The 25465-nt window shown below is 46.9% G+C and overlaps 1 protein-coding gene across 2 annotated transcripts in view; it reads left to right on the top strand.

Moving 5' to 3' along the window:
* Window positions 1–25465, top strand: part of KLHL28 (kelch like family member 28) — a 403361-nt gene that overhangs the window by 141221 nt on the left and 236675 nt on the right. For both annotated transcript variants that reach the window (XM_069637488.1, XM_069637489.1), the window contains exon 3: window positions 11068–11511. In XM_069637488.1, the coding sequence (XP_069493589.1) occupies window positions 11068–11511 (444 nt within the window). The remainder of the gene's footprint in view (window positions 1–11067; window positions 11512–25465) is intronic.

The following is a 25465-nucleotide window of genomic DNA, read 5'->3' as shown; positions in this document are numbered from 1 at the left end:
AGGATTCTGGCAAGTCTCGCCTCCTCCAACAGCTGACCCATGCCACAACAGTTGAATTGGCGGTACATGGGCGTAGAATGTGGGGGCAACCCCCCCCCACAATTTTAAGTGGAGGGGGGGATATAATAGCTTTTATCCCCCCAGAATGTGTCTCTAGCACCTTCACCTCACTGCCACGTGTGTGTTTCATTCCTGCGGCAGGGTTGGATTGGGTCCTCAGCCTCTCGGACCGTGGCTGGCCGAAATCGTCCCTGGGGAGTGGGGGCCGGTTTCTGGCACGCCTGTCCCTGTTTGAAAAAAAAAAGTTTGAACATTTTTAAAAAAAAAAAATATATATATATATTATTTTGCAGATGAACTTAACTGGTCTGCTGTTAAATCTCAGTTACCAGTTTAATGGTATCCACTATAGAATAATTGCTCATTTTACTATAGCCGATATGATAGCTCAGTGGGTTGAGCGCTCGCTGCTGAGATGTGTGTGTGTGATCTGCAGGTTAGAAGCCCAGCAAGCCCATCTCAGCCTTTCATTCTTCTTAGGTAGATAAATGAGTACCAACACAGGTTGGGTGATATTCTATGCATATTTGTTCTATAAAAAAGAGCTTAAGTGTAAGTGCTATACAATACCATATTATCATTTGGCCTTGGATATCTGCTTGCATTCACAGACATTTGACAATATGGATGTATACACACATATAGTAATGATACATATGGTGATCCATTCTTGTATGAAATGTATATCACAACCATGTAAATCATAACCATATTTTTCGTGGAACACTTTTTTTTTGGGCGTCCGGGCCCATTTCTTGTTCGTTCGACCCTGTCCTGCGGTGCCATTAAACACCTCACTGGGTCCAGGACCAGAAACCCCCCCCCCCCCACCGCTCACCCGCAATGACGGAGCACGCCAGGTGTTCCCTTTGCTGCCCAGTACACACAGTGCCAGAGCACGCACAACTTTTCATCTGGTGTCTTTGTCGCACTGCTGACTGCCCCCGTTCACAATCACTCTATCTTTCTTGCTCGCAGGCAGTGGCAGACCACACCATATTTTTACCACTGCATTCAGTGCCCCAACAAAACCCACCTTTCTTTACACAATGCATGCAGTGCCAGCACACACACCATAGAACGTTCTTCGCCCAATGCATGCATTATTAGATCACTGCCCTCCCCAACATAATGCATGCAACGCCTAAAGAAAGCATCCCCAGAACTGTGAAGACACACCCTTTCTCTCCCCATCAAGCGCATGTAATACCAGAACACAGACCCCTCAAACTCCTTTCACCCTAATGCGGCAATGCCCCATTGCCGGGCCTGCCTCCTCCCTTCACCCCTTGGCCACAATGCATGCACTGCCACACAAGGTGCCTCACCCACAGCTCCCCACTGTATGCAGTGCCACACCCGGGTGCTCTCCACCGCCCTTCCACTGCAGTGGTGTCACCCTTGGCCCTCCCCGGGCGCTCCATCGCCTCTGCATGGAGAGCTCTGCGTGCCACTGCCACGGATGCCCCCACTCCCTCGGCCGGTCAATGCCAGGGTGCGCTTTTGTTGCAAGGCCGCTGTGTCAGCGTTGCTATCCCTTCTTGGCCCGATCAGTCGCCATGCCGACACTCTGTCGCCTCCTGTGAGACGTTTTTGGAAGCATTTTGATAACAAATTATTCACCTTGATAGATGAGCCTAGTCCCAAAAGGAAAATGTTCCCCTTGTGGCGATATTGTAGCACTTTTGTATATTCCTGGCACTATACAATACTCGGTCTAATATTTGGAGAACAAGCATGCGCTGCCTCGTACCAAAAGGGGGTGATACACAGCCAGGAGAGAGAAGGGGGGGAGGGGATAATGGATCTGCAGCACCGCACTGGTAGGTGGAGGGGGTGTTGTATAATATTGAAATGCGTGCATTTCTTATGCTATCGTTGAAAGGCAGAGCTGGGGAGTAGAGGTAGTCGCGGGTCAGGTGGGTTGGGTGCCTCCATGTATCATTCTGCAGGCAGTAAAAGAAAAACTGATTTATAATATTCCAGAATTATTATAGATGCTAGTACTTCCAAGACTGCTAGTGCTGAGGCAGTTACATGTTGGGTGTGCCTACATAACCTTCTGTTTTTCTGACGGCCATCAAATGTCTGCCACAGAATTGTGTAATGTATGAATGCATGGGTTTAATAAAGCATACACCTATGTGGAAAGCAGCCCGTGTACATAAGCGATGCACCCAGGTACCATTATTAAACACAGGTCCCTCTTAAAGACTAGTAGAGAAGAGGAGGAGTCAATCACATGTCACATCTGCCCAACAGAGCCCTTTATCTCGCTTAGAACAGTAAAATGAGAGACATTGAAATGGGGAAGATTAACATCTGCAGGCTTCCTACAAGGTAGTACTTAAGGCCATTCTCAAATGGTGCCGACTAGAATGGCTTCATTGTGCCCCTGACAAACTGGTCAAATATAATAAAGATTTCTCCAAAGTGTGTTAAAGCAAAGCGCAAAATGTAAGCACCACACCTTCACATCAACCTCGTTCGAGGGGGGGGGGGGGCACCAGCACCCTCCTTGGGATCAGCTTCACCTTCACGAAAAGCCAAAGATTTTTCATAATCACGAAAAGGGTGGGCGGACTAGTAATCCCTCATTACCGCCAGAATATGTGTGATCTAAGTTGCTTTTAACGGGATCACCACTACCAACATCTGAATTCGGCCATCTTGAAGGGACAAGTGGTTTAGCTGGCCCTGGAACACCAGGCAAGTATCTGCAGTGTCTAAAATACGATGTCAGCTTGCAAAAGTTAAAAGTAGACTGTCTGCAACTTCTGCTGCGGTGCCCCACACCTGCGCATAATGAACGTGCCCAGGCCGGGGAACAAACTGAATGTGCCCTGCCTGCGCAGTGCACTGCTGTGCAGCCTCAGCCTTCGTTGTTCCAGAATGAAGGAGAAGCCAGGCAGTGACCTGTGCTCCAGTGACTCTGGGACACCGTGTGTTCTCTAGGGAGATAGAGTGAGACAGACTCTGAGTCCGGCTGCGACTTGACCTCCACCTGAGACCTCAGCTACCGTAAGGTAAGCCAAGTGGCGTGGCCCCCCTATCCTAGGTGCAGGGAGGCATGGGGAGGATTTAATAAAGGCAATGTGCCTCTGCCAACGTCGAGTATACAGTTTCTAAACACTGCGGCGTGTTGCAAAACTGGTGAGAATCCTGGCCTCTTAATGTTTTATGATGAAACCGTGCGTGTTTAGAAACTTTATATCTGATGTTGGCACACTTTCGTGAATTGAAAAACCTGAGTCCCTGCCGCCCTCTGGTTTTTCAATTCATGAAAGGATGTCCCTGACAAAGAGGAACATCTCATTGGAACAGCTCTTAGCTCGTTCCTTACTGTTGGGCAGCCAGGGCTCACATTTGAGCTCCAAGCATTGACCAACACAGATTTGCAAGGCCGCAAATACAAAATATGGAGGCCATTCACCGATAAAGCGGAGGATCAAGGGAGCACAATGGAAGCTGGTATTTGTTAAGATGGATTTCTGAACTCTAACCTGGTGGGCAGAGGTTCAGGAGGCCAACCTAGTTTCTTCGAACAGGGTAACCTTCTGGATAAGCCAGACCAATCGAGGTAGCTTGGTGGCGGTTAAGACTAGGTCTCAGGAGGGATGAGGGTGACTGAAAGACCTCAATGAGCACATAGAGTAAAGGACACTTACAAATCACTCCCAGTCAGGTGTAGCTATATTAAAAAAACATGTACATGTATTTCAAGGCCTTTGAGTTTCAAACACACTCAAATCACAGTAATACTATTTAGACCAACACAATACTATCAAAATACATATATTCAAGACCAATGGGGTCTAAAGGGTAAAGCATGAAATGGGTCCACAACCTAAAGGGGAAGGAAACGGGCAATGCAAATAGTCTTTAGCCCCTTCTACACCCAACACACTCCTAACTAAGAGGCAGCCCGATCCCTAAGAAGAGAGGAGCGTAATGATCAAAAGTACAGGCAATGCAAGTGCACGTGGTAGTTCCAATGGGCAAAACTGGTTCTCTTCAGGGGTCTCGATCAGCTTGGAAGGTGGGTGAGGTGATGAAGAATAGGTTCCCATTATTCGAGGAGGGTCTCCACTTGAGAGCTGAGTCAATTCCAAGCGTTGAGAATAGTTCACTCGTTTGCATTAGCAGTGGAAAGGAGAGGGCCCCCCAGGGGCCACTCATGTGTAAAAATGGATGGATGCGCTGGAGGTCCCCAGCTAAGGTTTCGATTACTTGCAGACCCCTGGCATACTCCGGACCAAACTTCGGCAGTCTAGTCCACTTCGGTTGTAGGTTCAAGAGCGGCAATTTGGCGGCTCTGCGGCTTTCAGCAATGAATATACAGCAATGATTCCCAAACAGGACAGTGGTGATTTCTCCGCTCCTGGTGGATGGATCAGGCCAGGTTCACTGCAGCAGGCTTCAGGGGCAAGAGGGGCACAAATGCAGCGCACCTGCAAAGATTGTCACCATGGCTGGGCAAATCGATAACCGCGTATGCTCCGGTTCTGGCACACTCGTCTCCCTTCAGACCTGGGAATGCCAAGTGTATGGAATTCAGTGTGAGGATGCCGTGAACACAGAGCTTGCAGTATACCAAGTTTTGAGGGCCTCCTCGAAACAACAGCGGAGACGGAGCAAAGGTCCTGCGTAAATTGGTCAGCCCACTGGTTAGCCCAGGGACACTTCCGAGAAGGCTTACTTGCAGGTTTTGGTGAAGGTGACCAGAATAGCTGGTCACACTATTCCAATAGGCCGAAGCGTCTTCACAGTCCATCTAGGACGACCAGATGCAGACCGGTCAAACGGGACGACAGCTGGCACTGGGTGACAAACCTTCCAGCGTTTCACCAGCGGTTCCTCGACTCGGCTTCTTAGCTTCAGGATACTTGGATCCTATCCTTCGTTCAGTGAGAACTCCAGAGATCGACATGGTATGGCTGTTTGGGGGCTTCTCTTATCCAGAATATCCTTTGCACTAATAAAAAGAGGACCCAATGGGAGATCTGCTCACATTCAGGCATACCATACGTGGACCAATCACGGACCATGGTGGTCCCAGGCATTCACAGTACTCCAGACTCTTTGGCACCCAGGATGTGTATTGGGGACAGACACCCCAGTCCACATCCTGGAGGCACACACACAAGGCATGCAAAAGCCTGCGAAAGCTTGGCGTATCACAGGAAAATGCATGCCCAAACAAGGACGGACCCGGGTCGGCTGGACTTGGTGACGGCGAAGGGGCAAGATGGCCAAAGGACAGGACAAAGAAACTCGTGGCATGGCCATTCTGGAGCCACCCCACCTGTTCGTGCCAAACGCGGTTATCGCGGTTTACCTGGCAGGAAAGGGTTAAAATTATGACAAGATAAGCTGCCACCAGCCCTGTCCGTGACACATCTGCACATCTCCTAAAAAATCCTTTGAGAGTATCTAGGGCCTTTGGAAATGACCAAGAGACCCAAGTGCACTGTACTGGAAAGTATATTGTGCACTTGTTACATGTTGCAGAAAAGTTGCAACAAGTTAGACTATGGTGTTAAACAGCAGCAAAAAGTTTCGGGCGGGGGGTACACAACTGGAGGGAAAATTACACATAAATGGAAATCTTTCCAAACAGTATTGACCTTTACATGCAGTTTCTATACAAATGCCAGGCACAACACTGCTTATTATATTATGCATTGCCTTTTTTAAGGAGAAGGGTGTGACGATTAGTTTTGCTGCTTACACTAGTGCCCCTAAAGTGTCGGGTTACTTTGAGATTGTTTCTAGTTTATTTCCTTAGAGTTGGATTACGCTGACTGCACCTGACATGTTTCTCTGCAAAAAAACATTACAAATTCTATGAATGTATCTATAACTGCTTCCCAAAATGAGACCGGGTCCCCCAGCTGGAGGTGACATCTAAGGCTGTGACACTTTGTCCCTCTTTGCACTCACTCAACATGCTTAGCATACAAGGAGCAACAAGAAACTCTTTTAGAACATTTACGATTGAGGTATTTCGTTAGTGTACACTGCCAACTGAGTCACTTGTAGTTGATCCCAAGTAAACCTATAGAGAAAATAATGCAGAGAGGTGGGTGTGAGGGGGGTCACACGATTTTCCCAGGATCTCTCAATCTGGCAAAGACTGGATTTTCTCCAAGATGTCCCTGTACCCCAGGCCTGGCTTGCAGTGCAGACACTGCTTGAGATATCAGCCTGACATTGTATACGAAATCATGAAACCATATAAAGTAAAAGGAGGCTGAGCCAATCTCAAGAAGGGCCGCTATGTGGAATGTGTGCTCTTTTCCATAGTAGTGTCTAAGGTAGGCAAGGGAAAACACTTGATGTATACTCTAATATCAGTAGGACTTAAGGCACACCCCTCCCCCTCTTCCCACCAACACACACCTGCTTGAGGTTTTTCTGGTACTACACCTAAAGCTTGGTCTCTGACATGAGGGCTACCTGCATTTCGCTAGTTCAAACTCAGCAGCAGCCGGGTCCACTTAACCTTTCATAAATTCAGTACCGTTCAAATTAGGGTAATAATACCTGCTATTACATTGCCTAGAAGTGGAAAGCATATAGCATGAAGCGCTATGACCAAAGTGTTACTATATTCCATGAAACAAACTATTAACAGCCCAGACCTGAACTCTGTCCCTTTGTTGGTGCCCATCCTGCACATTTCTCAAAAGAAATAAAGCGCTAATCTTCTGTAGGTCTTGGCTAAGCTTCACCGTGTTTTATTCAGCCTGGCTGTTTCTATCAGCGTACTTGAGTGGTTGCAGTGCGATCAAATTTTCGGGGTAGAGCCTCGGCAGTATGTGGATTTAGTGACTTCTGTGTCTGTCCCCCCTTCCAAATATCCATGCTCCTGATTAGATCTTAAGAGTTAATGCTTGCAGGTATCAATGGGCCCTTTTTAAGGTCATGGATCTGGCATGACTGTTCCAGCTTATTCTGAGAAGCTGTATGGAGTGGTTGGTCATGCAAGGCGGGCAAGAGAAAACCTGTGAAATGTAAGCCAGGATATCGAGGGTGCTCTGAAGACTGAGGAGAAAGTTCTGAGTAAGTGTACAGATGAGAGTTGTGTGGGGTTCTGGCAATGGGGGAATGGGAAGCGAGGGACTGGGGTGCAGTATAGTGTGGGACTGCAAAGTGAAAAACGGTAGAAGGGGTGCAGAGGACAGAAAAATAGAGGAGCAAGGGTGGGGAGAGATGGGAACAAGAACAGAGTGCAGATGAAAGATAGGGATGGTTTGCAGCACGGGGTGACCAGTGCTTGCTGGGAGAGGGGGGGGGGTCCAGGAAAGACCAGAACACAGGGAGAGTGGTTTAGGGCAGAAATGGCATAGGAGTGCTTTGGGTTTTGCAAATGAGAGCGAAGTACAGACAAGTGAGAATGTGCAGAGGGAAGTGTGTCAGAGGAGTGACTTGGTGTGGGGTGCAGGGACGGGACTTGGGAGAAAAGGGTGTACAGCAGACAAGAAAGTGGAGTAGAGAAGGGTACAGAGGGGAAATATGTACAAGGAACAATGGTGGCTTGCCTCATTTTCCCAGATAAAGGGTGCAGTCACTAATGCGTCTTCTAATGCTTGATCCATGCTCACGAGACCTGCACAAGGATGATTAGAAGTAGTTTGTTGAAATAATAGCAGATATATACACTACATCATATCTGTCTGCACATTGATTGGGCCTGATAATGCACACAGTGCCCCCCCTCTCCCAGGTGCAGGCCGGCATGGGGAGGATTTATTAGAGGGAACGTGGGAGCTTGGGTTTAGCGCTCTGCCACTGCCCCAGTGTCACCTGCACTCCTGTCTGGTTCCTCTCCAGGAAGAGATAGTCACAGCAGGCTGTTCCTGCATCAACTCCCTTTTCACTCAATCCTACCTGCAGCTTAGGTCTGAAGTCAGGACTAATCTTAAATGAGGTATATATTCACCTCTGACCTGTCCGGTAGTGGGAGCTGGTGCCAGGGTGCGTAGCATCTTGCCTTGCGACACAGCATCATGTTATTTGGGCTTAAACCTTCATGGGTTTTTGGTGGATGGATGCCACGCAGGCCGCAGACTCATTTTACGCCATAACCTATTCCTTTAAAGTGCCAGTTCTGGTTTAGATAAAGCCACTGATTTAGGGATGTTTACTACAAAGCCCTGTGTAGTTAATAACTTAATTGGAGCTGGAAACATACTACTGGTGTAATACAAATGTCTTATCCAGTGTGCCTTCAGCCACTCTATTAGCACTATGCATTTCCTTCACTGCAGTCATGCTAAAAACCAGCAATGGCAAGCGTTTGCTTGTGTATACATATTGGGCATTTGCCAGGCACTTCTATTAAATGTCCAGGTACTTGCACCATTTTGCAGCTGCCACCATCAGTGGGTACCTAATACCACTATGGCGGTGCTTGGCAAGTGCCTTTTCCATGCCTACATTAAAGCCCAAATGGTTGCTGTTGCCAACGCTGCTTTTAAAATAGGGATGCAACTGCATTTTTGGTACCCACCACCAGCTGAATAATGAGTTGTAGACAAGTTTTAATAGAGGCCACCATATGCCATCTAGGTGACACAGAAAAAAAATAAAGCAGAGCCTCGAGATTCACAACAGCACTTGTTCCGCTATCCATGTAAATCAAGTGAATACCCTTGTGCCGAGGTATGATTGCAGCCCCTACACTGCTGAAAAGGAGCACACTCCTGTTCCATCGTTGAGGGTTCAAGTGGAATAGGATAGGATGGATTGGCCTAACTCCATAAAGCATCTGCAATTAAAGCACAGGTGAGAGTTTTATAAAAATCTCTCTAAATGTCCATCGCTGGGAGGATTTTATACTCTGAACTGCTTTTCTTTTTCTTAATTTTCTTCTGTTTTCTTTACTACTTTTCTCTTGTGTTATACAGTGATGACGTATGTAATTTAATGCATACTGCTATTTTAATGTTGTGAAAAGTCGAGTTCTTTGCTTTTTTATTTATTTATTGTATTTTAGTCAAAGTCCCCAAGATGTCCCCTGTCCCCAGCAGATTTTATGGGTCTCCTACGCCCCTGTGGCGGTATGTAGGACTGATTGTGGGTACACTGGAAAAACTGCGAAATGTGTCAATCGTCTAAAGTTAAAAAAAAATTACATAAAATGGCATGAGGGAATTCAGCGCTCCTTTTCCTCTCTTTATCCAGGTTAATCAGGGAGCCGACAACAAATGGGGCCCTAGTAATGATGCCCAATGTTTTAAATGTGGTAATAAAGCTCGTCTCATGTATAATGTCCCAACCAGGAACCAGAAAAAAAGGAAAGATCAGGGGAAAACTGAAACATCACGCCTCTATCCACTTAGCTGGGGCTCTGAGTGACGTGAATAGGATGAACATCCTCCTTAATCCCAGAGTTTCACTCATGGGTGCCAACTTCTCCTCTCTTGCTCCCTACTGCAATTTGTGTGCGCGTTGCTCACTTTCTCTTACACTTGCACTCTTACACACACACCCTCAAACTGAATCATCTTCATTAACTCACTCTATTTCGCACTCTATTTTTCACTCGCACTCCCGCCATACTCCTCACTCCCCTCAATCACCATCATACTCACACCCCAACACATACTCCAGTTCTTTCTCATTCCCCCTCAGTCTGACTCTCGCACACACCACTCCTTAACTTGTCACTTTCTTTACCTATGCTCACCCTTGCTTGTTGCCTGTTTTTTTTTTTTTCTTCTGTTAGTGAATCTGAGTGTTGGACTGACATCGCACCCCGATCTTCATTTTGGCAACAATGCATGGAGAGTGGTGGAGCTGTTACTGTCTGGTACGGCCCGCCACACCAGCTATTTGCCAATTGCGGTCTGCAGAACGCCAGGGGCGGGGGCGGGGGGTGGGGGTGGAGCAGCATGCTTTCCCCCTGGCAAAAACGGAGACACACAGCGGCAAGTCAGGAGGGGTGGAACGTGGGTGTGGTGGGTGATGCAATGGAAGAAGGGTGGGGTAGTTTCCGGGGAAGCTTTTTTTTTCGCCCCTAAGCCGCACCTCTCCTCTGCGAGCAGAGTAAAGGATGGGGGAGACAGAGAGGGCTTTGTAGGTGACGGATATTAACAGCATACAGTCTACGGTCTCTGATACTGTTTTGCATTAGCCTCCACTTCCGTAAAACGTTGTGTTAATGGATCTTTCTTTGCAAAAAATAGGATTGCCCCGGGGACCGTACTCCAGAAAAATAAAATTACAATAAAGATGGCAATGATGTAATTCAGAAAAGGAGCTCTCTGAAAACCCCCTTTTTGTGCTTTCAGTCATGGATTTTGGGTGAAGGGAGTGGAGCAGATAAGCGATGAAGAAGAGAGGCGTTGGCAGTTTGTTTTTATATTTTAATCCGGTGTGGCTAGGAAGTTGGAGAGAGGGGGCGCGAGCCAGTGCAGCCAACAGTTTATCCGTAAAGTAGGCTTATACCATGAGTTTCAACAAGTTTCCAAACAACCTGACTGACTGCTGCGTCCACCCGAGATGATGCATTTAGAAATGATTTTCTCTGTGACATCACGGCATGTTTGGTTTTCTTCACACAGCTGACTAGCATAACTCGATCATGTTTCTGGATGCTGTTCATGGTTTAGAAACGTGTTGGCCCAGATAGGAGCAGGATCAATCTGATGGGACAGCGCCTCTGCTTCATTGCATAGAGAAGAAGGTATTTGAGAACTGTTGCAAATGCCTGAAATGATGTAGGCCCACAAAAGGCAGCATGTTTGCTCCTTGATCAAATCGTGCACCCTACAGCGCAGCAGACTCTGAGCAGTGCCAGAACATCCACCACTCAATGCAGTCATGGATCGTGGGGACAAACGCACCATGTTGCTCTTGCCCTCCTTTTTGAATGTTTGTGCTGTACAGATTGGGACTGGAACTTGGTTTCTGACTAGGAAGATGCAATACATGTGTTATGATTTGCACTGAATAACTACAGTTGCCACTACTAATCTTGTGTTTCTGTTTATTCCCAAGCATGGAGATGTACTTTCCTCAGAATGACAAGTGGATGGGACTGGCACCGCTTAGCATTCCTCGGTTTGAATTTGGAATTTGTGTCCTGGACCAGAAAGTGTATGTTGTTGGAGGAATTGCTACTCGCATTCGGCAAGGCAGTAACTACAAAAATCATGAAAACTCTGTAGAAACTTGGGATCCTGATACAAATACATGGACGTCCCTTAAAAGAATGACAGAGAGTAGAAGTACTCTTGGTGTAGTCGTTCTAGCAGGAGAACTGTATGCTTTAGGCGGGTATGATGGACAGTCCTACCTACAGTCAGTGGAAAAATATATCCCAAAGGTCAAAGAATGGCAACCCGTTGCTCCAATGATTAAAACCAGAAGCTGTTTTGCTGCTGCTGTCTTGGATGGGATGATCTACGCGATTGGTGGTTATGGCCCTGCTCATATGAACAGGTAAGCATTAACAGTAAGAACCTCAAGCACCAAAGCTGTCTTAACAATTCTAAAAGTTATGTCCACATTAGCTACCCTGGGAACATGTTTATAACCACCAACTTCCCTTGAGTTTAACAATCTGCTAAGAAAAGCATCCAGTGAAATTATTAGCTACCCTGTCATGGCATAATTATTGATTTCTTTACATGTAGCGGCATGTGCAAACAGTAGATGTTTGTTCTATTTATTTTCATGTGCGATTTATCTTTTGTCTACTTGTCTTTGTTGACGCTCACAAAGAAGAAACCCAGGAACAGGCATACAATGAGACTAAATGCTCCTGCTGCCCTGTAATTTGCTTGACATATCGTCTACCGCCACCCTATGTTAGAAAGAACTCAAAGGGACAGGAGTAGCAGCTGTACTCTCAAAAAGCAGAAGACTCTCTTCATGTCCTACAGTACCCCCCTTTTTAAATTTTTTTTCAAATTCCTTTTTGGGGGATTTCACCTCAACATATAAGATCACATTCGTAGAGTTTGTTTATTAAGTTTATATAGCGCTTTAATCCAAAGCGCTTTACAATAAAACAAGAAGATAAAATAATGGAAGACGCAAGTTAACAAACATGAGACAAACCAGCGTAACAATATGTAGAACAGTACCCATGGATATTGGAGCTGAAGGAAGGGAGAGGGGGGTAGAGAAGGGGAACAAGATTCAATTTTGTGATAAGGTCAAGTGGATGTGAGAGGAAGGGGAGGTATGGGGACGGGGAGAAGGGAGGAGAGAAGTTAGGAGGTCCAGGGGGGAGTGGAGAAGGGCTTTCAAGGAAGTGCGGAAGGAGTTGTATGTGGGGTTGGAGCGGATAGAGAGAGGTAACGAGTTCCAATGTAGGGGGGCCAAGAGCTGAGCGGAAGCGAGAAGCAGCACAAGGAGACGGGAGTACAGTAAGTAGAAAGAGGTCAGCGGAGCGGAGAGAGCGAGAGTAGAGTGATGACTGCTTACATTAAATAAAAAAATATATTAAGGCTTCATCCCGTTATCAGCCTAAACTAACGTGGGACACAATAGGCTCGTAACTTAATTTCTAGAATTCTGTGCATGTAACCCTCCCCTCTGTTTGCGGTTGGTGTTGCTTATGGCTCGAATTGTTTACAACTGTTGTAAATGGCCATCATCCTGAGATGAGAGCTTATATATAACACATGTCTAAAAAATCACTGCTGTGCATCAGAGCAAGTTTTCTATTTTTCATCATTAATTTTCTTACAGCATCGCCTGCATAACTATTATGAACATTGATTAAGATTGAGAAGCCCCAGTTCTGCCAAATGTGCGAAAAGCTGAATCATTCAAAAACAGATTCAATTTTAGTGCATGGGTCTTTCTGAATCCACACACTCTTCCAAGTATGTTGCACTGTTCCCACCCCTTGCATCTAGTTTTATCAATACTTCATGCTATATGACACCCAATTTGCTATCAGCGATTTCAGGGACGTTAATGCCATCCATCGCATGGCTATGAGGTGTTCACCCACTGTGTATCCTGTGTGAATCCCCACATTTCTGACTTTGTATACAGTTTGAGCAAATGTAGTCCTTTTTACTGTGCCTTCAGATTTAACCTCCCCAGTACCTTAATCCTGAAGGATGGAATGTATGTGCAGGTCCACAGCAGATGGAATGAAGAGGCCTCTCCGCTAGTATTGTGGAATGTTTTTTGATTGAGAAGCTTTCCTTGTAGGCTTCTGGTGTGATATGCAGTCTGTTGTACTAACTGCTGTATTGTTTTAGTCTCAATTTGTGAGATATCCTCTAGATATGAAGCCAAATCTTTTCCCAGCCCCTCATATCACTTCTATTTTTAATCCCAGTCCTTTTGACTACATAAATCAATATGCTGCTGATTTCTCACTTGGCGGATTGTCTCCAATTCTAATGTGCCAGAGAAGACCAACCCCTTTGGTTCCCCAAGCATTCCTTGGCCACTCTAACAAAGCTTAAACATTGCCTGATTGATGGTAACCCTTTAGTTTTACATAGTAAACTCTCATATCTCTGAATATGAGTAAGCAATCGGTTGCATAAAAGTCGGCAGCTGCCCCTTTTGCTCCTTGAAACCAAGTTCTCAAATGAAACTCATTTGTTGCCTTGGTGAATTATGGCAAAATTCACTGAAGGCCATTCTTGGCTTAAGGGATTTGCTAGGCTACTAATTAGGGCACCTTATCTTCGACCTAATTCCTAGTCATGTGTAGGGGTTTCTGGCCATTCCAGAAGAGAAACCTATTCTTTCAGTGTTCTCTTTTCATCCTTCATCTCTTGGTCAACCATTGTTCTACAAACTGAAACTGTACTGACATACCTCAACATCTGTTACCCATAGTTCCCTCTAATGTCTGCAGTGAAGTACTTTAAGAAATGCTTGCATCTAATTTGACCCCACCCTCCCCATATTTGCTTAACCAGTAGGTTGACCAAGCAAGACCGTGTTTTGAGGGAAGAGATTTTTGCCAGTTATCTCAGACACCTTCCTGAAGGGTTGAGGCACTGACTTGAGCATTCTGACAATGAGTGGTCTGTTGTCCCCTGTAGAGGCGAGGAACACATCAGTCTGCTTGAAATACGATCTGTCTACTTGAAATATGAGCCCTCTTGTTGCCTTCTGATGGCTTTCCTTCAGAGGCTTCCAGAGCAGGTGTCTCCTGACCCCGAGCGAACGGGAGACTCCAGATGTTTGGGTCCACCATCCTATTGATTGCTCTGGACTTGACCCGGAGAATGTGGTACCTGGAATTTCTGGTCACATCCCTATATCCTCCATGGTGATCTCGACATGGGTGCAACTTCTGTCCCAGTTGTATTACAGAGTCCTCCACCCAAGCATCAGCCGCCTCAACCTTCATGCCTTGCTTCCGAGAGGAAAAAATATAAGGAGTGGAGTTTGTCGGACAATGTCTTGCATGTTCTCCTTTCTTCCATTAGTCCTTTCACCAAATCTTTCTGTACTTGGAGATGGTGTAGGTTTTGGTTTGGTTTGGTGCAGGAAGAAAGGACTGCACTCTGTTGTTCAAACTCTGCTTTTCTGTATTTCTACTCTCTGCCTAAGTTAGGACTGCAGATTAGAAACTTGAAATGGGGTGCCTGGCCCCCCTTTTCTTCTTTAGTGGCTCCATTTTAGCCTTTACATTAATGTTTTTTGAGGATGCTCGTCCTTAAGATCTTCCTGGTTGTCATAACTTCTATTAGTAAGTGAGTTGAGCACCAGGCTCTTTCTGTTAAACTTCATACCTTTTCTTTTCTAGAGAAGGTGCCCTTGAGGGGAGTGTGACGAATCCCTGGATGTTTTCTCTTCTCCCTTAGGTCGAGCCCCTTCCCATGAGACCAGGGAGGTGAGGCTGCTACCCTAGTCCCCCTGTGGGCGGCACTCGGTGCGTGGATCTCCTGGGGAGGTAAACACCCTATGGGATTAGTGATGATTTTGGGAGAACATGGTATCCCCATAGCCCTCCTAAACCTAACACACCTCACTACCTCACCACCCGTGACACCTTCCCTAGTGTACCCATGTACCTTTGCCACATTAGTATTGTATAAAGTACTGGGATGAGGAAGAGTGTAGACTCCAAAAGGGGCTCATGTCCACTATGGACTGAGATGAGGGAGAGACCACCAGACCCACTGGGAGTTCGCAAGATCAGTACTGGGACAAGGAAGAAGTGCAGAAGAATGAAGATCACCTTCAGAAATCATTTTGAGTGGTCTAGTTTACAAAGACGTTTTATGGAGGAGGAGGATGAGGGAAAAAAACACACAAAAAGGAAGCCGGAGCTCAGGCAACACGCCACCTGAAAAGAGGAAGTTGCTGCAGAACCGTCACAGAGGCAGCGAAGGCAGTGCCTGAGTGGGTGTGAGAGACCCACAAGTCGCGAGCGAAGACCGGCAAGCAGCCAGAGAAGGGTTAGGAAACCGGGAGGCTTGCTGGGATCCCCAAGGGATCTTACCACACACACACTGGTCTGGGACCCGCACCCAGTAAGTGACATCCAGAATAGTCATCTTCGTGGTAGTCCCTGGCAGTTTTGGAAACCAGGGCTGCCTAGACTATGTGAAAGAAAGAAAGCCATACAAAGGGATCTGGGAACCAAGAGCATGAAATCCATATAAAGAAGCAATCCATACAAAAGGTTCTGGGACCCAACAGAGTGGCAGTCTCTGACCAATTGGGAGACCAGAGCTGCCTAGACTACAAGAGAGACCAGAGCTGCCTAGACTACAAGGGCGACGCCAATGGCAAGACGGTCTGGGACCCAACAAAGGGCATACATGGTAGGATAGTGAACTGGGTAGAAGTCCTAAGAAACAAGGGTCGCTGACCCACTCATAATAACTAACTGCCTCTGAGATCATCCTTACAGTCACAGTACCTGGCAGCATAGTGAACCTGGAGGGCTGTGAGTTTGTTGGACGTTGTCGAGAGAGTTTGAGTAAGACCAGGGGAAGAGAGATCTATCCACTGATGGTGTTGAACATTGTAAGAAGAGCCAAGAGAAAGGGAGTCATTCTCTTGGCACTGTGAGGAGCTGGAGAGAAACCAGGGGAAGAGGGATAGTATCCTCTCTTATTGAACATTGTACAAAAATCCAAGAGAAGGGAGTCATTCTTTTGGCACAGTGAACATTGACCAACAGGCCAGGAGAAGAAAGGAAATGATGTTGGCATTGAGGAAGAAAAAAAGGGGAGGGAGTCATCCAACCAAACACTGTTGAGATATGAGACATTTTGTTCAGAGTTTCTTGCTGGAAACCCCAACCCAAGGAATCCTTTTTGAAACTTGGATTTGCACTTTCTGAGAACATTTAATTTCTGCATCCTCTGGAATTGAACTTTGGCAGTCATCCAGACTAAGGGAGCAATTCTTCTGGCTCAAGAAGACCTCTCTTTTTCTAAGTCAAGTTTCTAGTGTTATGGTCGGAAATAAGGTTTTTGGACACTGGACGGTGAAGTCTTTTGCTTTAGACTGACATCCTGACTGATTCATTAGTATTGGTTGAGACAGGGAAAACCCCTCTTACAACTAGGGTCAGACTGGGTTTATTTCCTCATTAATAAAAATGTATAGCCCAAAGCATGCCACCTGTCCGTCTCCTGTGAGGGTATAGAGGTAGGAGACATACCTTCCTTCCCAAGTTGGAGTAAGATGTCCATCTCCTACAGAAGATTAATGTTCCTGTTTTCTACCCTGCACCTCATCCATCAAAGGTTGAGGAGAGGTTGTACCTTCTGGACCATAAGAGGGCTCTCACCTACTATGTATTTCTTTAAGACATTAGGAAAGACGACCAGTCTTTGTTGATTAAACTGGAGCTTGTATGGGCAGAGATGTCGCTGAGTAGATCCCGTCAGGTAGATCATCCTCGTCATTACCAATTGTTGCGAACAGGCCGTGAAAGTGGTGAATGAAGGCACCTGGGGCCCATTGTACAGGGGGTCTGGTGGCAGCCCCCGCTCTGTCCAGTAGTGCTCTTCTTCTGACATCTGTCAGGTGGCTATGTGGGCTTCCCTGCACATGTTCCCTAAGAACTACTGTCTGGATTCCTTATGTGAGGACACCAGCTTTAGTTATGCAATGCATCAGAGTTTCCTGGAGGTAGGTTCTCGCTATCCTCCCAGCTCCAAAAATTCTGTACTGCTTTCGTAATCTAAGATGAGAAATCTGTGGGAGGATGAACTATATTGGAAGAACAAATTCCTTAGCTCTTTTCTTTCTGATCAGTTAGTCCTTCCTTCCGCAGATCCCCCTAATCATACTCGCGACGACCCTTCATAACCAAGCTTGTTCCACTCTAATTTGTATATCCCTTAACCGCTGAGTGCTAGGGGAAACAGTAGAAATGATTCCTTGGGGCACCTGCTGGTTTCATATATACTGCTTCTGATGCCCATTCTGACCTGCAGTGTTCCCAACTTAGTTGAGAAGGGGTCCTGGGGGGGGTCATTTGGAGTTGCATGGTTCCCTCTTTTGGCTTAATGTCAGCGAATAGCTGACTCTGGAAGATAATCTATCTAAAGTATGGCATTTGTCTGAGGAAGGAATAATCAATCGTAAAGAACATTACTTTAAGCTAAGCAATTTCGTACTCTACCTACATGCCTTAAGGGGCCCAGGCTTTCTTTTGGTGAAACCACATCAGGATTAGTCGCTGCCAGATCTCACTTGGTCCTGGGAGCTTGTGGCATAAGCCCTTGGATAGTGGCTCACTGTTGCTGCCGGTACTGTTCCAAGTGCCTCTTTAACAGGATACTATATATTCCTGCTCCACTTCATAGCCTGATTTTACTACCTGTTATCTCCTCTCTTACTCCTCGATGCCCCACAGCTATCAGGCCCTTTTCACTTCCCCTCTGAGATTCTGTCCCTTTTCCACTCCTGCCACCTATGCCTTTTCTCTTGAAACCTCTGGTAACTTTGCCTTCCTTGTTCTATTTACTGTGCTTTGCTCTATCTATTTCTTCTTGACTGGTTCTGTATTCTTTCTCTCCCCTGGTCTCCTTCCTTTCCTGTTCTCATTCCTTTATCTTTCCACTGTTCACCTCCACTTTCTGCTCCCTTCTCCAGCTACTTCCACTGTCCTCTACCTCCTTCAATTTGAGCATTCCTCTTCCCTCCATTCGCTCCTTCAGCTTTGCCTTTGTCTTCCTCCTGCCCACCTTTCCTTCCTCCTCACCTGGCATTGACTGGATGCACTTAATATGTTAACGCAAACATGCCTGGCATGGCTACAAACTCTGTACGGATGGAATGCAGTTGTCCACCAAAGTCATTGGTTGGCTGTCAGATTTTGAATGTTCCTTTTTATAGCTGTTTTGTAATCCTCTGTGCTCTGAGGGGCTACCACCATTTTTTATTAAAACTTTATAAGATCACGGCACAGACCACTGTAGACAAATCACCATGCAATCCAGAAATAATATATTATTAGTTAATAGACATTTTGTATATTTCAGAAGGACAACTTCGAGTACGGGAGGGCTAACAAGCATCGTCTAAATGGTGTATGTATGTATGTATGTATGTATGTATATATATATATATGTGTGTGTATATATATATATATATATATATATCTCTATCTCAAGGTCTGTTGTATTGGTGTAAGTTAACTTCGGAACAACATGTCGCGTCGCGTCAAACCCTCATCTATGGGTGCCATCATCTGTGTCCAAGCCATAAGAATTAACCATTTTGCAAGTAATGACAAGAGACCGAAGTTTCCTGAAGCCCAGAGAGAGGCCATTAGTCGTTCCAAGAAGGTGCACCAAAGTTTCCTGTGGCATATCCATATCTAGAAAAATCAAATCTTGGATGGTATTACAGACCAGAATCTTTGTGTGATCTATCGCACAGGACCACATACATGGAAAAAGGTTACAGTAGGCTTATGACATTTAGGGAATTACCCTGTACCTGATGAATCATTTTTCAGAAGTCGATTGGGGGGGATATGTATGGTTGATGTAGTAATTTAAATTGAATTGCAAAATATTTAGCCTTTAGAGAGGCTTTACGTGTATGATTGCATATGCTCCCCACTATATCTTTAATCTGGCTGCCAGTTTCTCTTTCCTCCGTAGAGCAGTTTGACATATTAAAGGGGAGCAGTCTTTTGTACATTGTGGAAACAAGGTACTTCACTCAGCCGATTGAGTAATAAGCTTTAGAATGGGTTAATGCTCTGATTGTTTTGGCTATTCAGGGTTACATACCTGGAAAGCGCCTTGCATACAAAATTGATGATATGATGTAAATACTTAGCAGCAAATGGCTCATTTGAGACCAGTTTGCCATCTGGGTGCATGTCTCCTTGATATTATTTATCCAATTTGCCGCAAGAATACTTGCTCTACCCCCCCCCCTCTGTTACATGTTGGTTGTAGCTCTCACATATATTGCATAGGGACCGCTTGGGGAAGTAAGGCTGATATATATCCAACCTTTTTGTTTGCAAGTTGTCTTTTTTTTATTGAAATCTCGATAAACAGCATCAAAATGAACTCTGCCAGTCTCATCAAAACTTCATATTTATAATTTCAAGGTCAAAAATACAGGTGAGCTGAAGCTCGTCTTGGCAGGTATGTAGAAAGTCTTTCACAATGTTTAAAGTCTTGGTAGAGTAGAAGCAATCAAAGTAGGACCACAAGCTGATTAGGCTTGTTGAGGTAAAGAAGCTGTTAGCAACTCTACAGATGGAACCAAGAGAAGTCTCCAAGGACAAGCAAGGTGGCACAACAAGAGGTAAGTTTTCTCAGACTTTACAGTACCTTTAGGCTGAAGAAAAGTGCAGCAGATGACTTCTGTTCCTTTGCAGCTCTGCAGATACTGGTGTTCCTGTGCCTCAGTCGTGGGGATAAGAGGGAGGACTTCTGGGGACTCCTGCACTGACATGGGACGGTCACCGACCTCAACCAGCAATCTTCAAACAAGTGGTACTTGGTTCAGCTCCTTGCGTCTACCGCAAATAGCAACATGCGGTTCCTGGCTGTCGAATTGGGCTTCCGTTGCATTTGGGGTCCTGCACTCTGTTTGGGCTCTAGTTCTGTCAGTCCTGCTTTCTGGGAGTCTGGAGGATCTTCCTGGAGCTCTTGGCCAGCTTAAAAGCAACACACACAATCTGGTGGTGTTCTCCCTGGCTATTCGGTTCCAGCAGTGACTGCAGTGGAAAAGAGAGGATGTCCAGGTGGCTTACTTTGGAGTTAATTGTTCCCATCAACTCAAAGGGAGAAGTCGTCCTTGCAGGGGCTTCTCCGTCGATATGAATTTGAAGTTTCAGCACAGCAGCAGGAATTCACCGGGCAAACCAACGGTCCAGGAGTTGCAGCAGGCGTCCTCTTCAAATTCTTCTTCAGTTCCTTTGTCCATTGGTCGACTCTGCCTTCCAAGCCAAAAAGCTTCACCTTTTATGCAGGTTTCTCCCAATCATTCCTGCCTAGCTGTCAGTCACCCAGCCGGCCAATCGCCTAATAGTACATGCCTGTCTCCTAGGAGATTAAGCACAGGGAGTTTCGGGCACCTCCCTCGCTTCCTGCCCCCGGAAGGCACACTGCAACCAGAGGTGGGCTTCACTCGTGAATCCCGCCATAGGCAAAATGAACAAAGGGACCAAACCTGGTTTGGCTTGCAGAGTAAATCGCAAGAAGGACCTTTCCACAAAGAAATGGCAGAAAAAGAAGACCGGGCCATTTTGACAAAAATGGCACCCTTGGGTGCTTTACTGCAGCTGCGAACGCAGCCCGCGGTAAATGCACAACACGGTCATTAAAAGTAAATCGCTGCCACCAGCCATTCTTCGATAAATGGGTAACATAAACATTTTACATGAGAAGCTAGACAAAGGGGATACTAAGTAACCCCTCCAACACCCTATTGTATGATCGTATATGCTGGGTCTAGAAAGTTACAAATGTAAGTAAAGTCAATTTCACTTTACTGCTCTTGGAAACAGTAGTTGATCCAAGAGATGGTATCTAAACCTTTGGGAAATCTGAAAGAGTTCCCCGTGCCACTGCACTGAAGGTGCTGTGTGACAAAATGTAAAAGATGATGCCTGGAGTTTGTCAAACTCCACAACCAAAGGAAACGCAGAGTTCAAAATCACATTCAAAAATACCTGAGAGTGGGGGGAAAAAAGGGTCTCACTCTCTCCAGGTAAAAAAATAAAGTCCTCAAAATCCAGCAAAGTTGCTGGGGGTCTCTAAGGTAGAGAGGAATTAGCACATTTCTGAGAATTTTCCCTAACAGGGTCAGATGTAGGAAAGGTGGTGTTGTCAGGGACATACCCCAGGAACAGCGTTCGTGGGCACATTGGGAGTAGCCTGCCTGTTTGTGAGCGGATTTCCTCCCAAAAGAACTGCATGATCGGGCAGGACGACAACATGCATGCTAAATCTACCAGACGACAACACCCATGCCAGCAGCAATCCAAGTACTCTGGATGGATGTTGTGCAATCTCTGGTGGGAGGGAAGGGGTCATGTACCACTGTAAGCACTTCTTTTATTGGGGTGCACTGCAAGCTTTTATGAGATCAGGCCCAGATTTGCTGCCATGATTCATCCGAGATGTCTAATCCTAGTTCGTGCTCCCAACGAAGCATATAAGGAAGCTCATCCCCTGGTGATGCGTTTCCAACAAGCGATAGCAATAGGAAACCTTCCGCGATTGTAGCCCCTCTTGTGCCCAGAGTTTCAACCCCTGTGAGGAGCCGGCTGCTGGCTTGTTTTCCTTGGCTGTTGGTGATCATATGGCACAGTTGAGAATAGCGGAAATGATCTCTTTCTGACAGGGTATGCTTCTCCTTGCATTCCAGGAATGTGAGGGGGAATGCATTCATACTCATACGCCCCCTTTCCTCCATCCTTGTGGTAGTCCTACAACATGGGGACGTCACTGAAATCTTTGGCAGCGAACAATTGAGCTTCCCCTTTAAATTTCGTCTAGCGCGCGGCCCTGGGTGTGGCCTCACATCAGACCCTTTTTCCGCACGAATGGTGTGGTACCTGGCGGATAGGCGCAAAGACTTTTTATCTTTCTGCTAGCTCACCGTTGTTTTATTTTTCAATCTTCATCACCTATTCTTTGGTGCCTTGCCTCCCCCGGCACATGTCGCCTGCAGGGAGGATTCGCGAAATGTACATGTTGCGACCGCTCATTCCAAGCCTGAGACCCCCATGCACTCTGCCTTGAGTGCCGAAGCCCGACCACTGCTGGGACATGTGCGTGGCTGGAAGCACACTGCCACCAGGCATTGAATAATCTGTTGTCACGTTGGAGGGAGATCTTCCACGCTTCTCCTCTAGGTCATCTGAAAGAGTTTGTTTCCAGGACCCCACAGCAAGACAAAGTAGACCCTTTTGTTTTGTACAGCTCCTCAGTACAGAGACGCCTTCCCAGGGTTTTCCAAGGGCAAAGGTACCTTGGATTCTGGTTCTGGAAGGGCCATGGCTACCGGCTCACAAACAGAGGGGCTCAGGAGCTCTACTGGGCGGTCCACAGAGAGGCGATCAAGTTTGTCCCCCTTCGGCCCCTTTGGGTAAGGGATCACTGTGTTCTACCTCCAAGATTCAGTTCTTAGCACGACTACCAGCTCTGTTGCTGAGGGTGCACAGCCTACCGGAGACCCCTCTGAGGTTGTAAGTCAGGGCGATTTGACTACCGGCCAGCAGGGCAAGGGCTCGAGGTTACCCGAGCAGTCTGACGTAGACGCTTCTGCTTCAGGTTCAAGGGTGTTAATTAGCAGGCAGGACGCGGTATGGAAAGTAAATCAATCACCTTTATTTTGAGTTACAATTCACTGTGAATTCTTGTTCAATAAAGGTATAAATACAGAAATTTGGAGGAGGAGGTCTGCTCCTCCTCCAACCCGATTGTCAAACATTTGGAGGGCTTGTCCAGGCTTCAGCCACACCCCATGTGCGATCTCAATGTGGTGTTGGGCGCCTTGGCGCACATGCCATTCGAGCCAATGGCGTCTGTGGACATCAGGCTGGTCAACATTAAGACTGCTTTGCTGGTGGGACTTAACTCAGCTCGCAGAGTCGGTGAGATCCAGGCTCTGGTGGCCTCAGAACCTTGTACCACTTTCCACAGGAGAAGGTGATCCTGCAGACTCACCCGGTGTTCCTACCTAAGGTGCCCTCCGGTTTCCATCTAAATGAGGAAATAGTCTTACGTACATTCTTCGCTGACCCCAAGGACGATGCTCAGTGTCTTGCACTGTCTGGATGTCAGATGTGCTCTGAAATTCTATCTGGACAGGACCAAGGGCTTCCGCAAGTCGGATGCACTTTGTCACCTTTGGGGACTCCAGACCACGGTGGATGGTTGCTGCCATCAAAGAGGCCTATGAGGGGCAGCACAAGCCACTGCCAGCCAACATGCACGCTAATGCAGTCAGGGCCAAGGCTACGGCCGTCGCCTTCCAGAGGCAGGTTCCGTGGCAAGTCATAAGCAGGGCGGCTACCTGGGCCACCCCGTAGGCTGTTTGACGCCGGCTGTAAATCAGACGCAGCCTTCGGACAGGCGGTTCTAAGGAACTTATTTGCTTAAGGAGGGTCTCCTCTCCACTCTGGGGCTACATTCTGTTGTAATCTCCCATGCAGTATGGAGGAAAGGGGACGGGATGTAAGAGTAATTATGAGTTACTCATTGTAGTGACTACCTTAGTCTCCTTTTTCCCATACGTCCCACCATCCTGCCACCTAATACTGGTGTCATTAGGCAAAATAAAATATTGTCGATGCGTCACTGGGGACTGAGGAGTGGTGCCAGTGGGCGGAGTCAGGGTAGCGCATGCTCTCGGGGCCTGTGACGCACGCCTCTGAATTTAAGGGGGAAAGAAGGTTTTTCTGGTGAAAAAGGTTCCGTCTCCCATCCCTAGGAAGGGACGCCCATGCATTATGGAGGAAATGGGGCTAAGAGTGCGGTAGTCACTACGGTGAGTAACTCATAATTTCCTCACTTTCCCCCAGAAGCTCAATGCCTCTAGAGTTCTGGTACTCTCTAGGCTAGACTACTGCAATAGCTTCTTCCTTAATCTACCCTCTTCATCTCTCTGTCCCCTCCAGCTAATCCAGAAAAGGGCTGCAAGACTTTTTCTTGGCCTCAAGCCCATGGACCGTATCTCTCCAGCCCTAACATCTCTCCACTGGCTCCCGGTTGCTGCAAAGATCCAATTCAAATCCTTCTGCATCATCTATAAGGCTGTTTAGGTTCGGGGTCCACTCTATCTACAACTGGCTTTTACAAAACACTCTCCCATGAGATCTTTATGTTCCTCCGCTCTCTGCGTGTCAAGCTCTTTGCTAAACAGTGAGCTGGTGGCTGATCCTTTCTCGGCTGGCTCCCTCCTACGGAACAGCCTCCCGCTTCTTCTTTGTCTTGAGCCGGACCGTCTCAAATTTCAGAAGCTCCTCAAGACTTTGCTTTTTAGCTCCTCTCCCTCCTTTGCTAATCCCCCCTCAGTCGCTGAGATTTGTAATCAGGGTCCTTATGTGTCCACCTGGGTCCTGGCCTCCCACCCCCAGTCGCCTTCAGCTTCTGCCCACTCCCAGCACTTGCCTTGGCACCCACTGGCCTATGCTATCACAGGCCTGCACTTATTTATTGGCAGCTGACCACTCCTAACAAGTGATCTCCGCCAGTCAATTAATAGCTGCTTGCAACTTACTCCCTAGAATTGCCCTCCATGGTAATTGTAGCACTCCCCCTCCCCCCCCAAAATCCCTTCAGTCTCTCTCTGCACTTGCATCTTCTGAATGCTCATGCGGCCTAGTAGGACGCCTCTCTGTTATATTTGCCTTTCATTCCCATGTTCCCTCCCAGTTGCCCTGTGTGCAACTTGAAACACAAATTACTTGATGTATAAGCGCCTTACAAATGCAAAATAAATATAAAATGTGCAAGAGCGAATCCTTTATCTTCCCTTCGAGGGCATGGACCTTTTTCATTTGTCCGCCTATGACGAGTTGACAAAGACGAAAACCTCTATGCAAACCGACAAGTCCTTGGTCACCCATAGTAAGCCTGGGCAGAAGTCCTTCCCTCAGTCTCGGGGCAGGACTGACTTCAAACCCCACGCTTTCACCAGCTTCAATGGGTTTCAGGACCGTGGTACACGGAGGCCTGACGCTCGCCCAGTGACCACAGGATAAAGGTGCAGAGGACTTTGCGCAGGTTTTTCCACTCCCCCTCCTCCGCTCCTGCCTCAGACGCCAAGAAGCAGTGATGTCATGGTCTGGGAACACAGCTCACCTGTAGGGGGGCTGCCAGTCTCTCTTCCAGGACAGCTGGAAGCATTATTTCAAGAGGCCTTGGATCTGCTCTGTGATCTCCATGGGCTTCACTCTTCCTCTCCTCCACGTCCGATTGGGTTCCCGGCCCTTTTACTGAAGATCCTTTCTCTTTTGGAG

Source organism: Ambystoma mexicanum, chromosome 14 (genome assembly GCF_040938575.1).
Source record: "Ambystoma mexicanum isolate Mex_15411 chromosome 14, UKY_AmexF1_1, whole genome shotgun sequence".
Taxonomy (NCBI): Eukaryota; Metazoa; Chordata; class Amphibia; order Caudata; family Ambystomatidae; genus Ambystoma; species Ambystoma mexicanum.
This window is presented reverse-complemented; position numbering and strand designations above follow the sequence as displayed.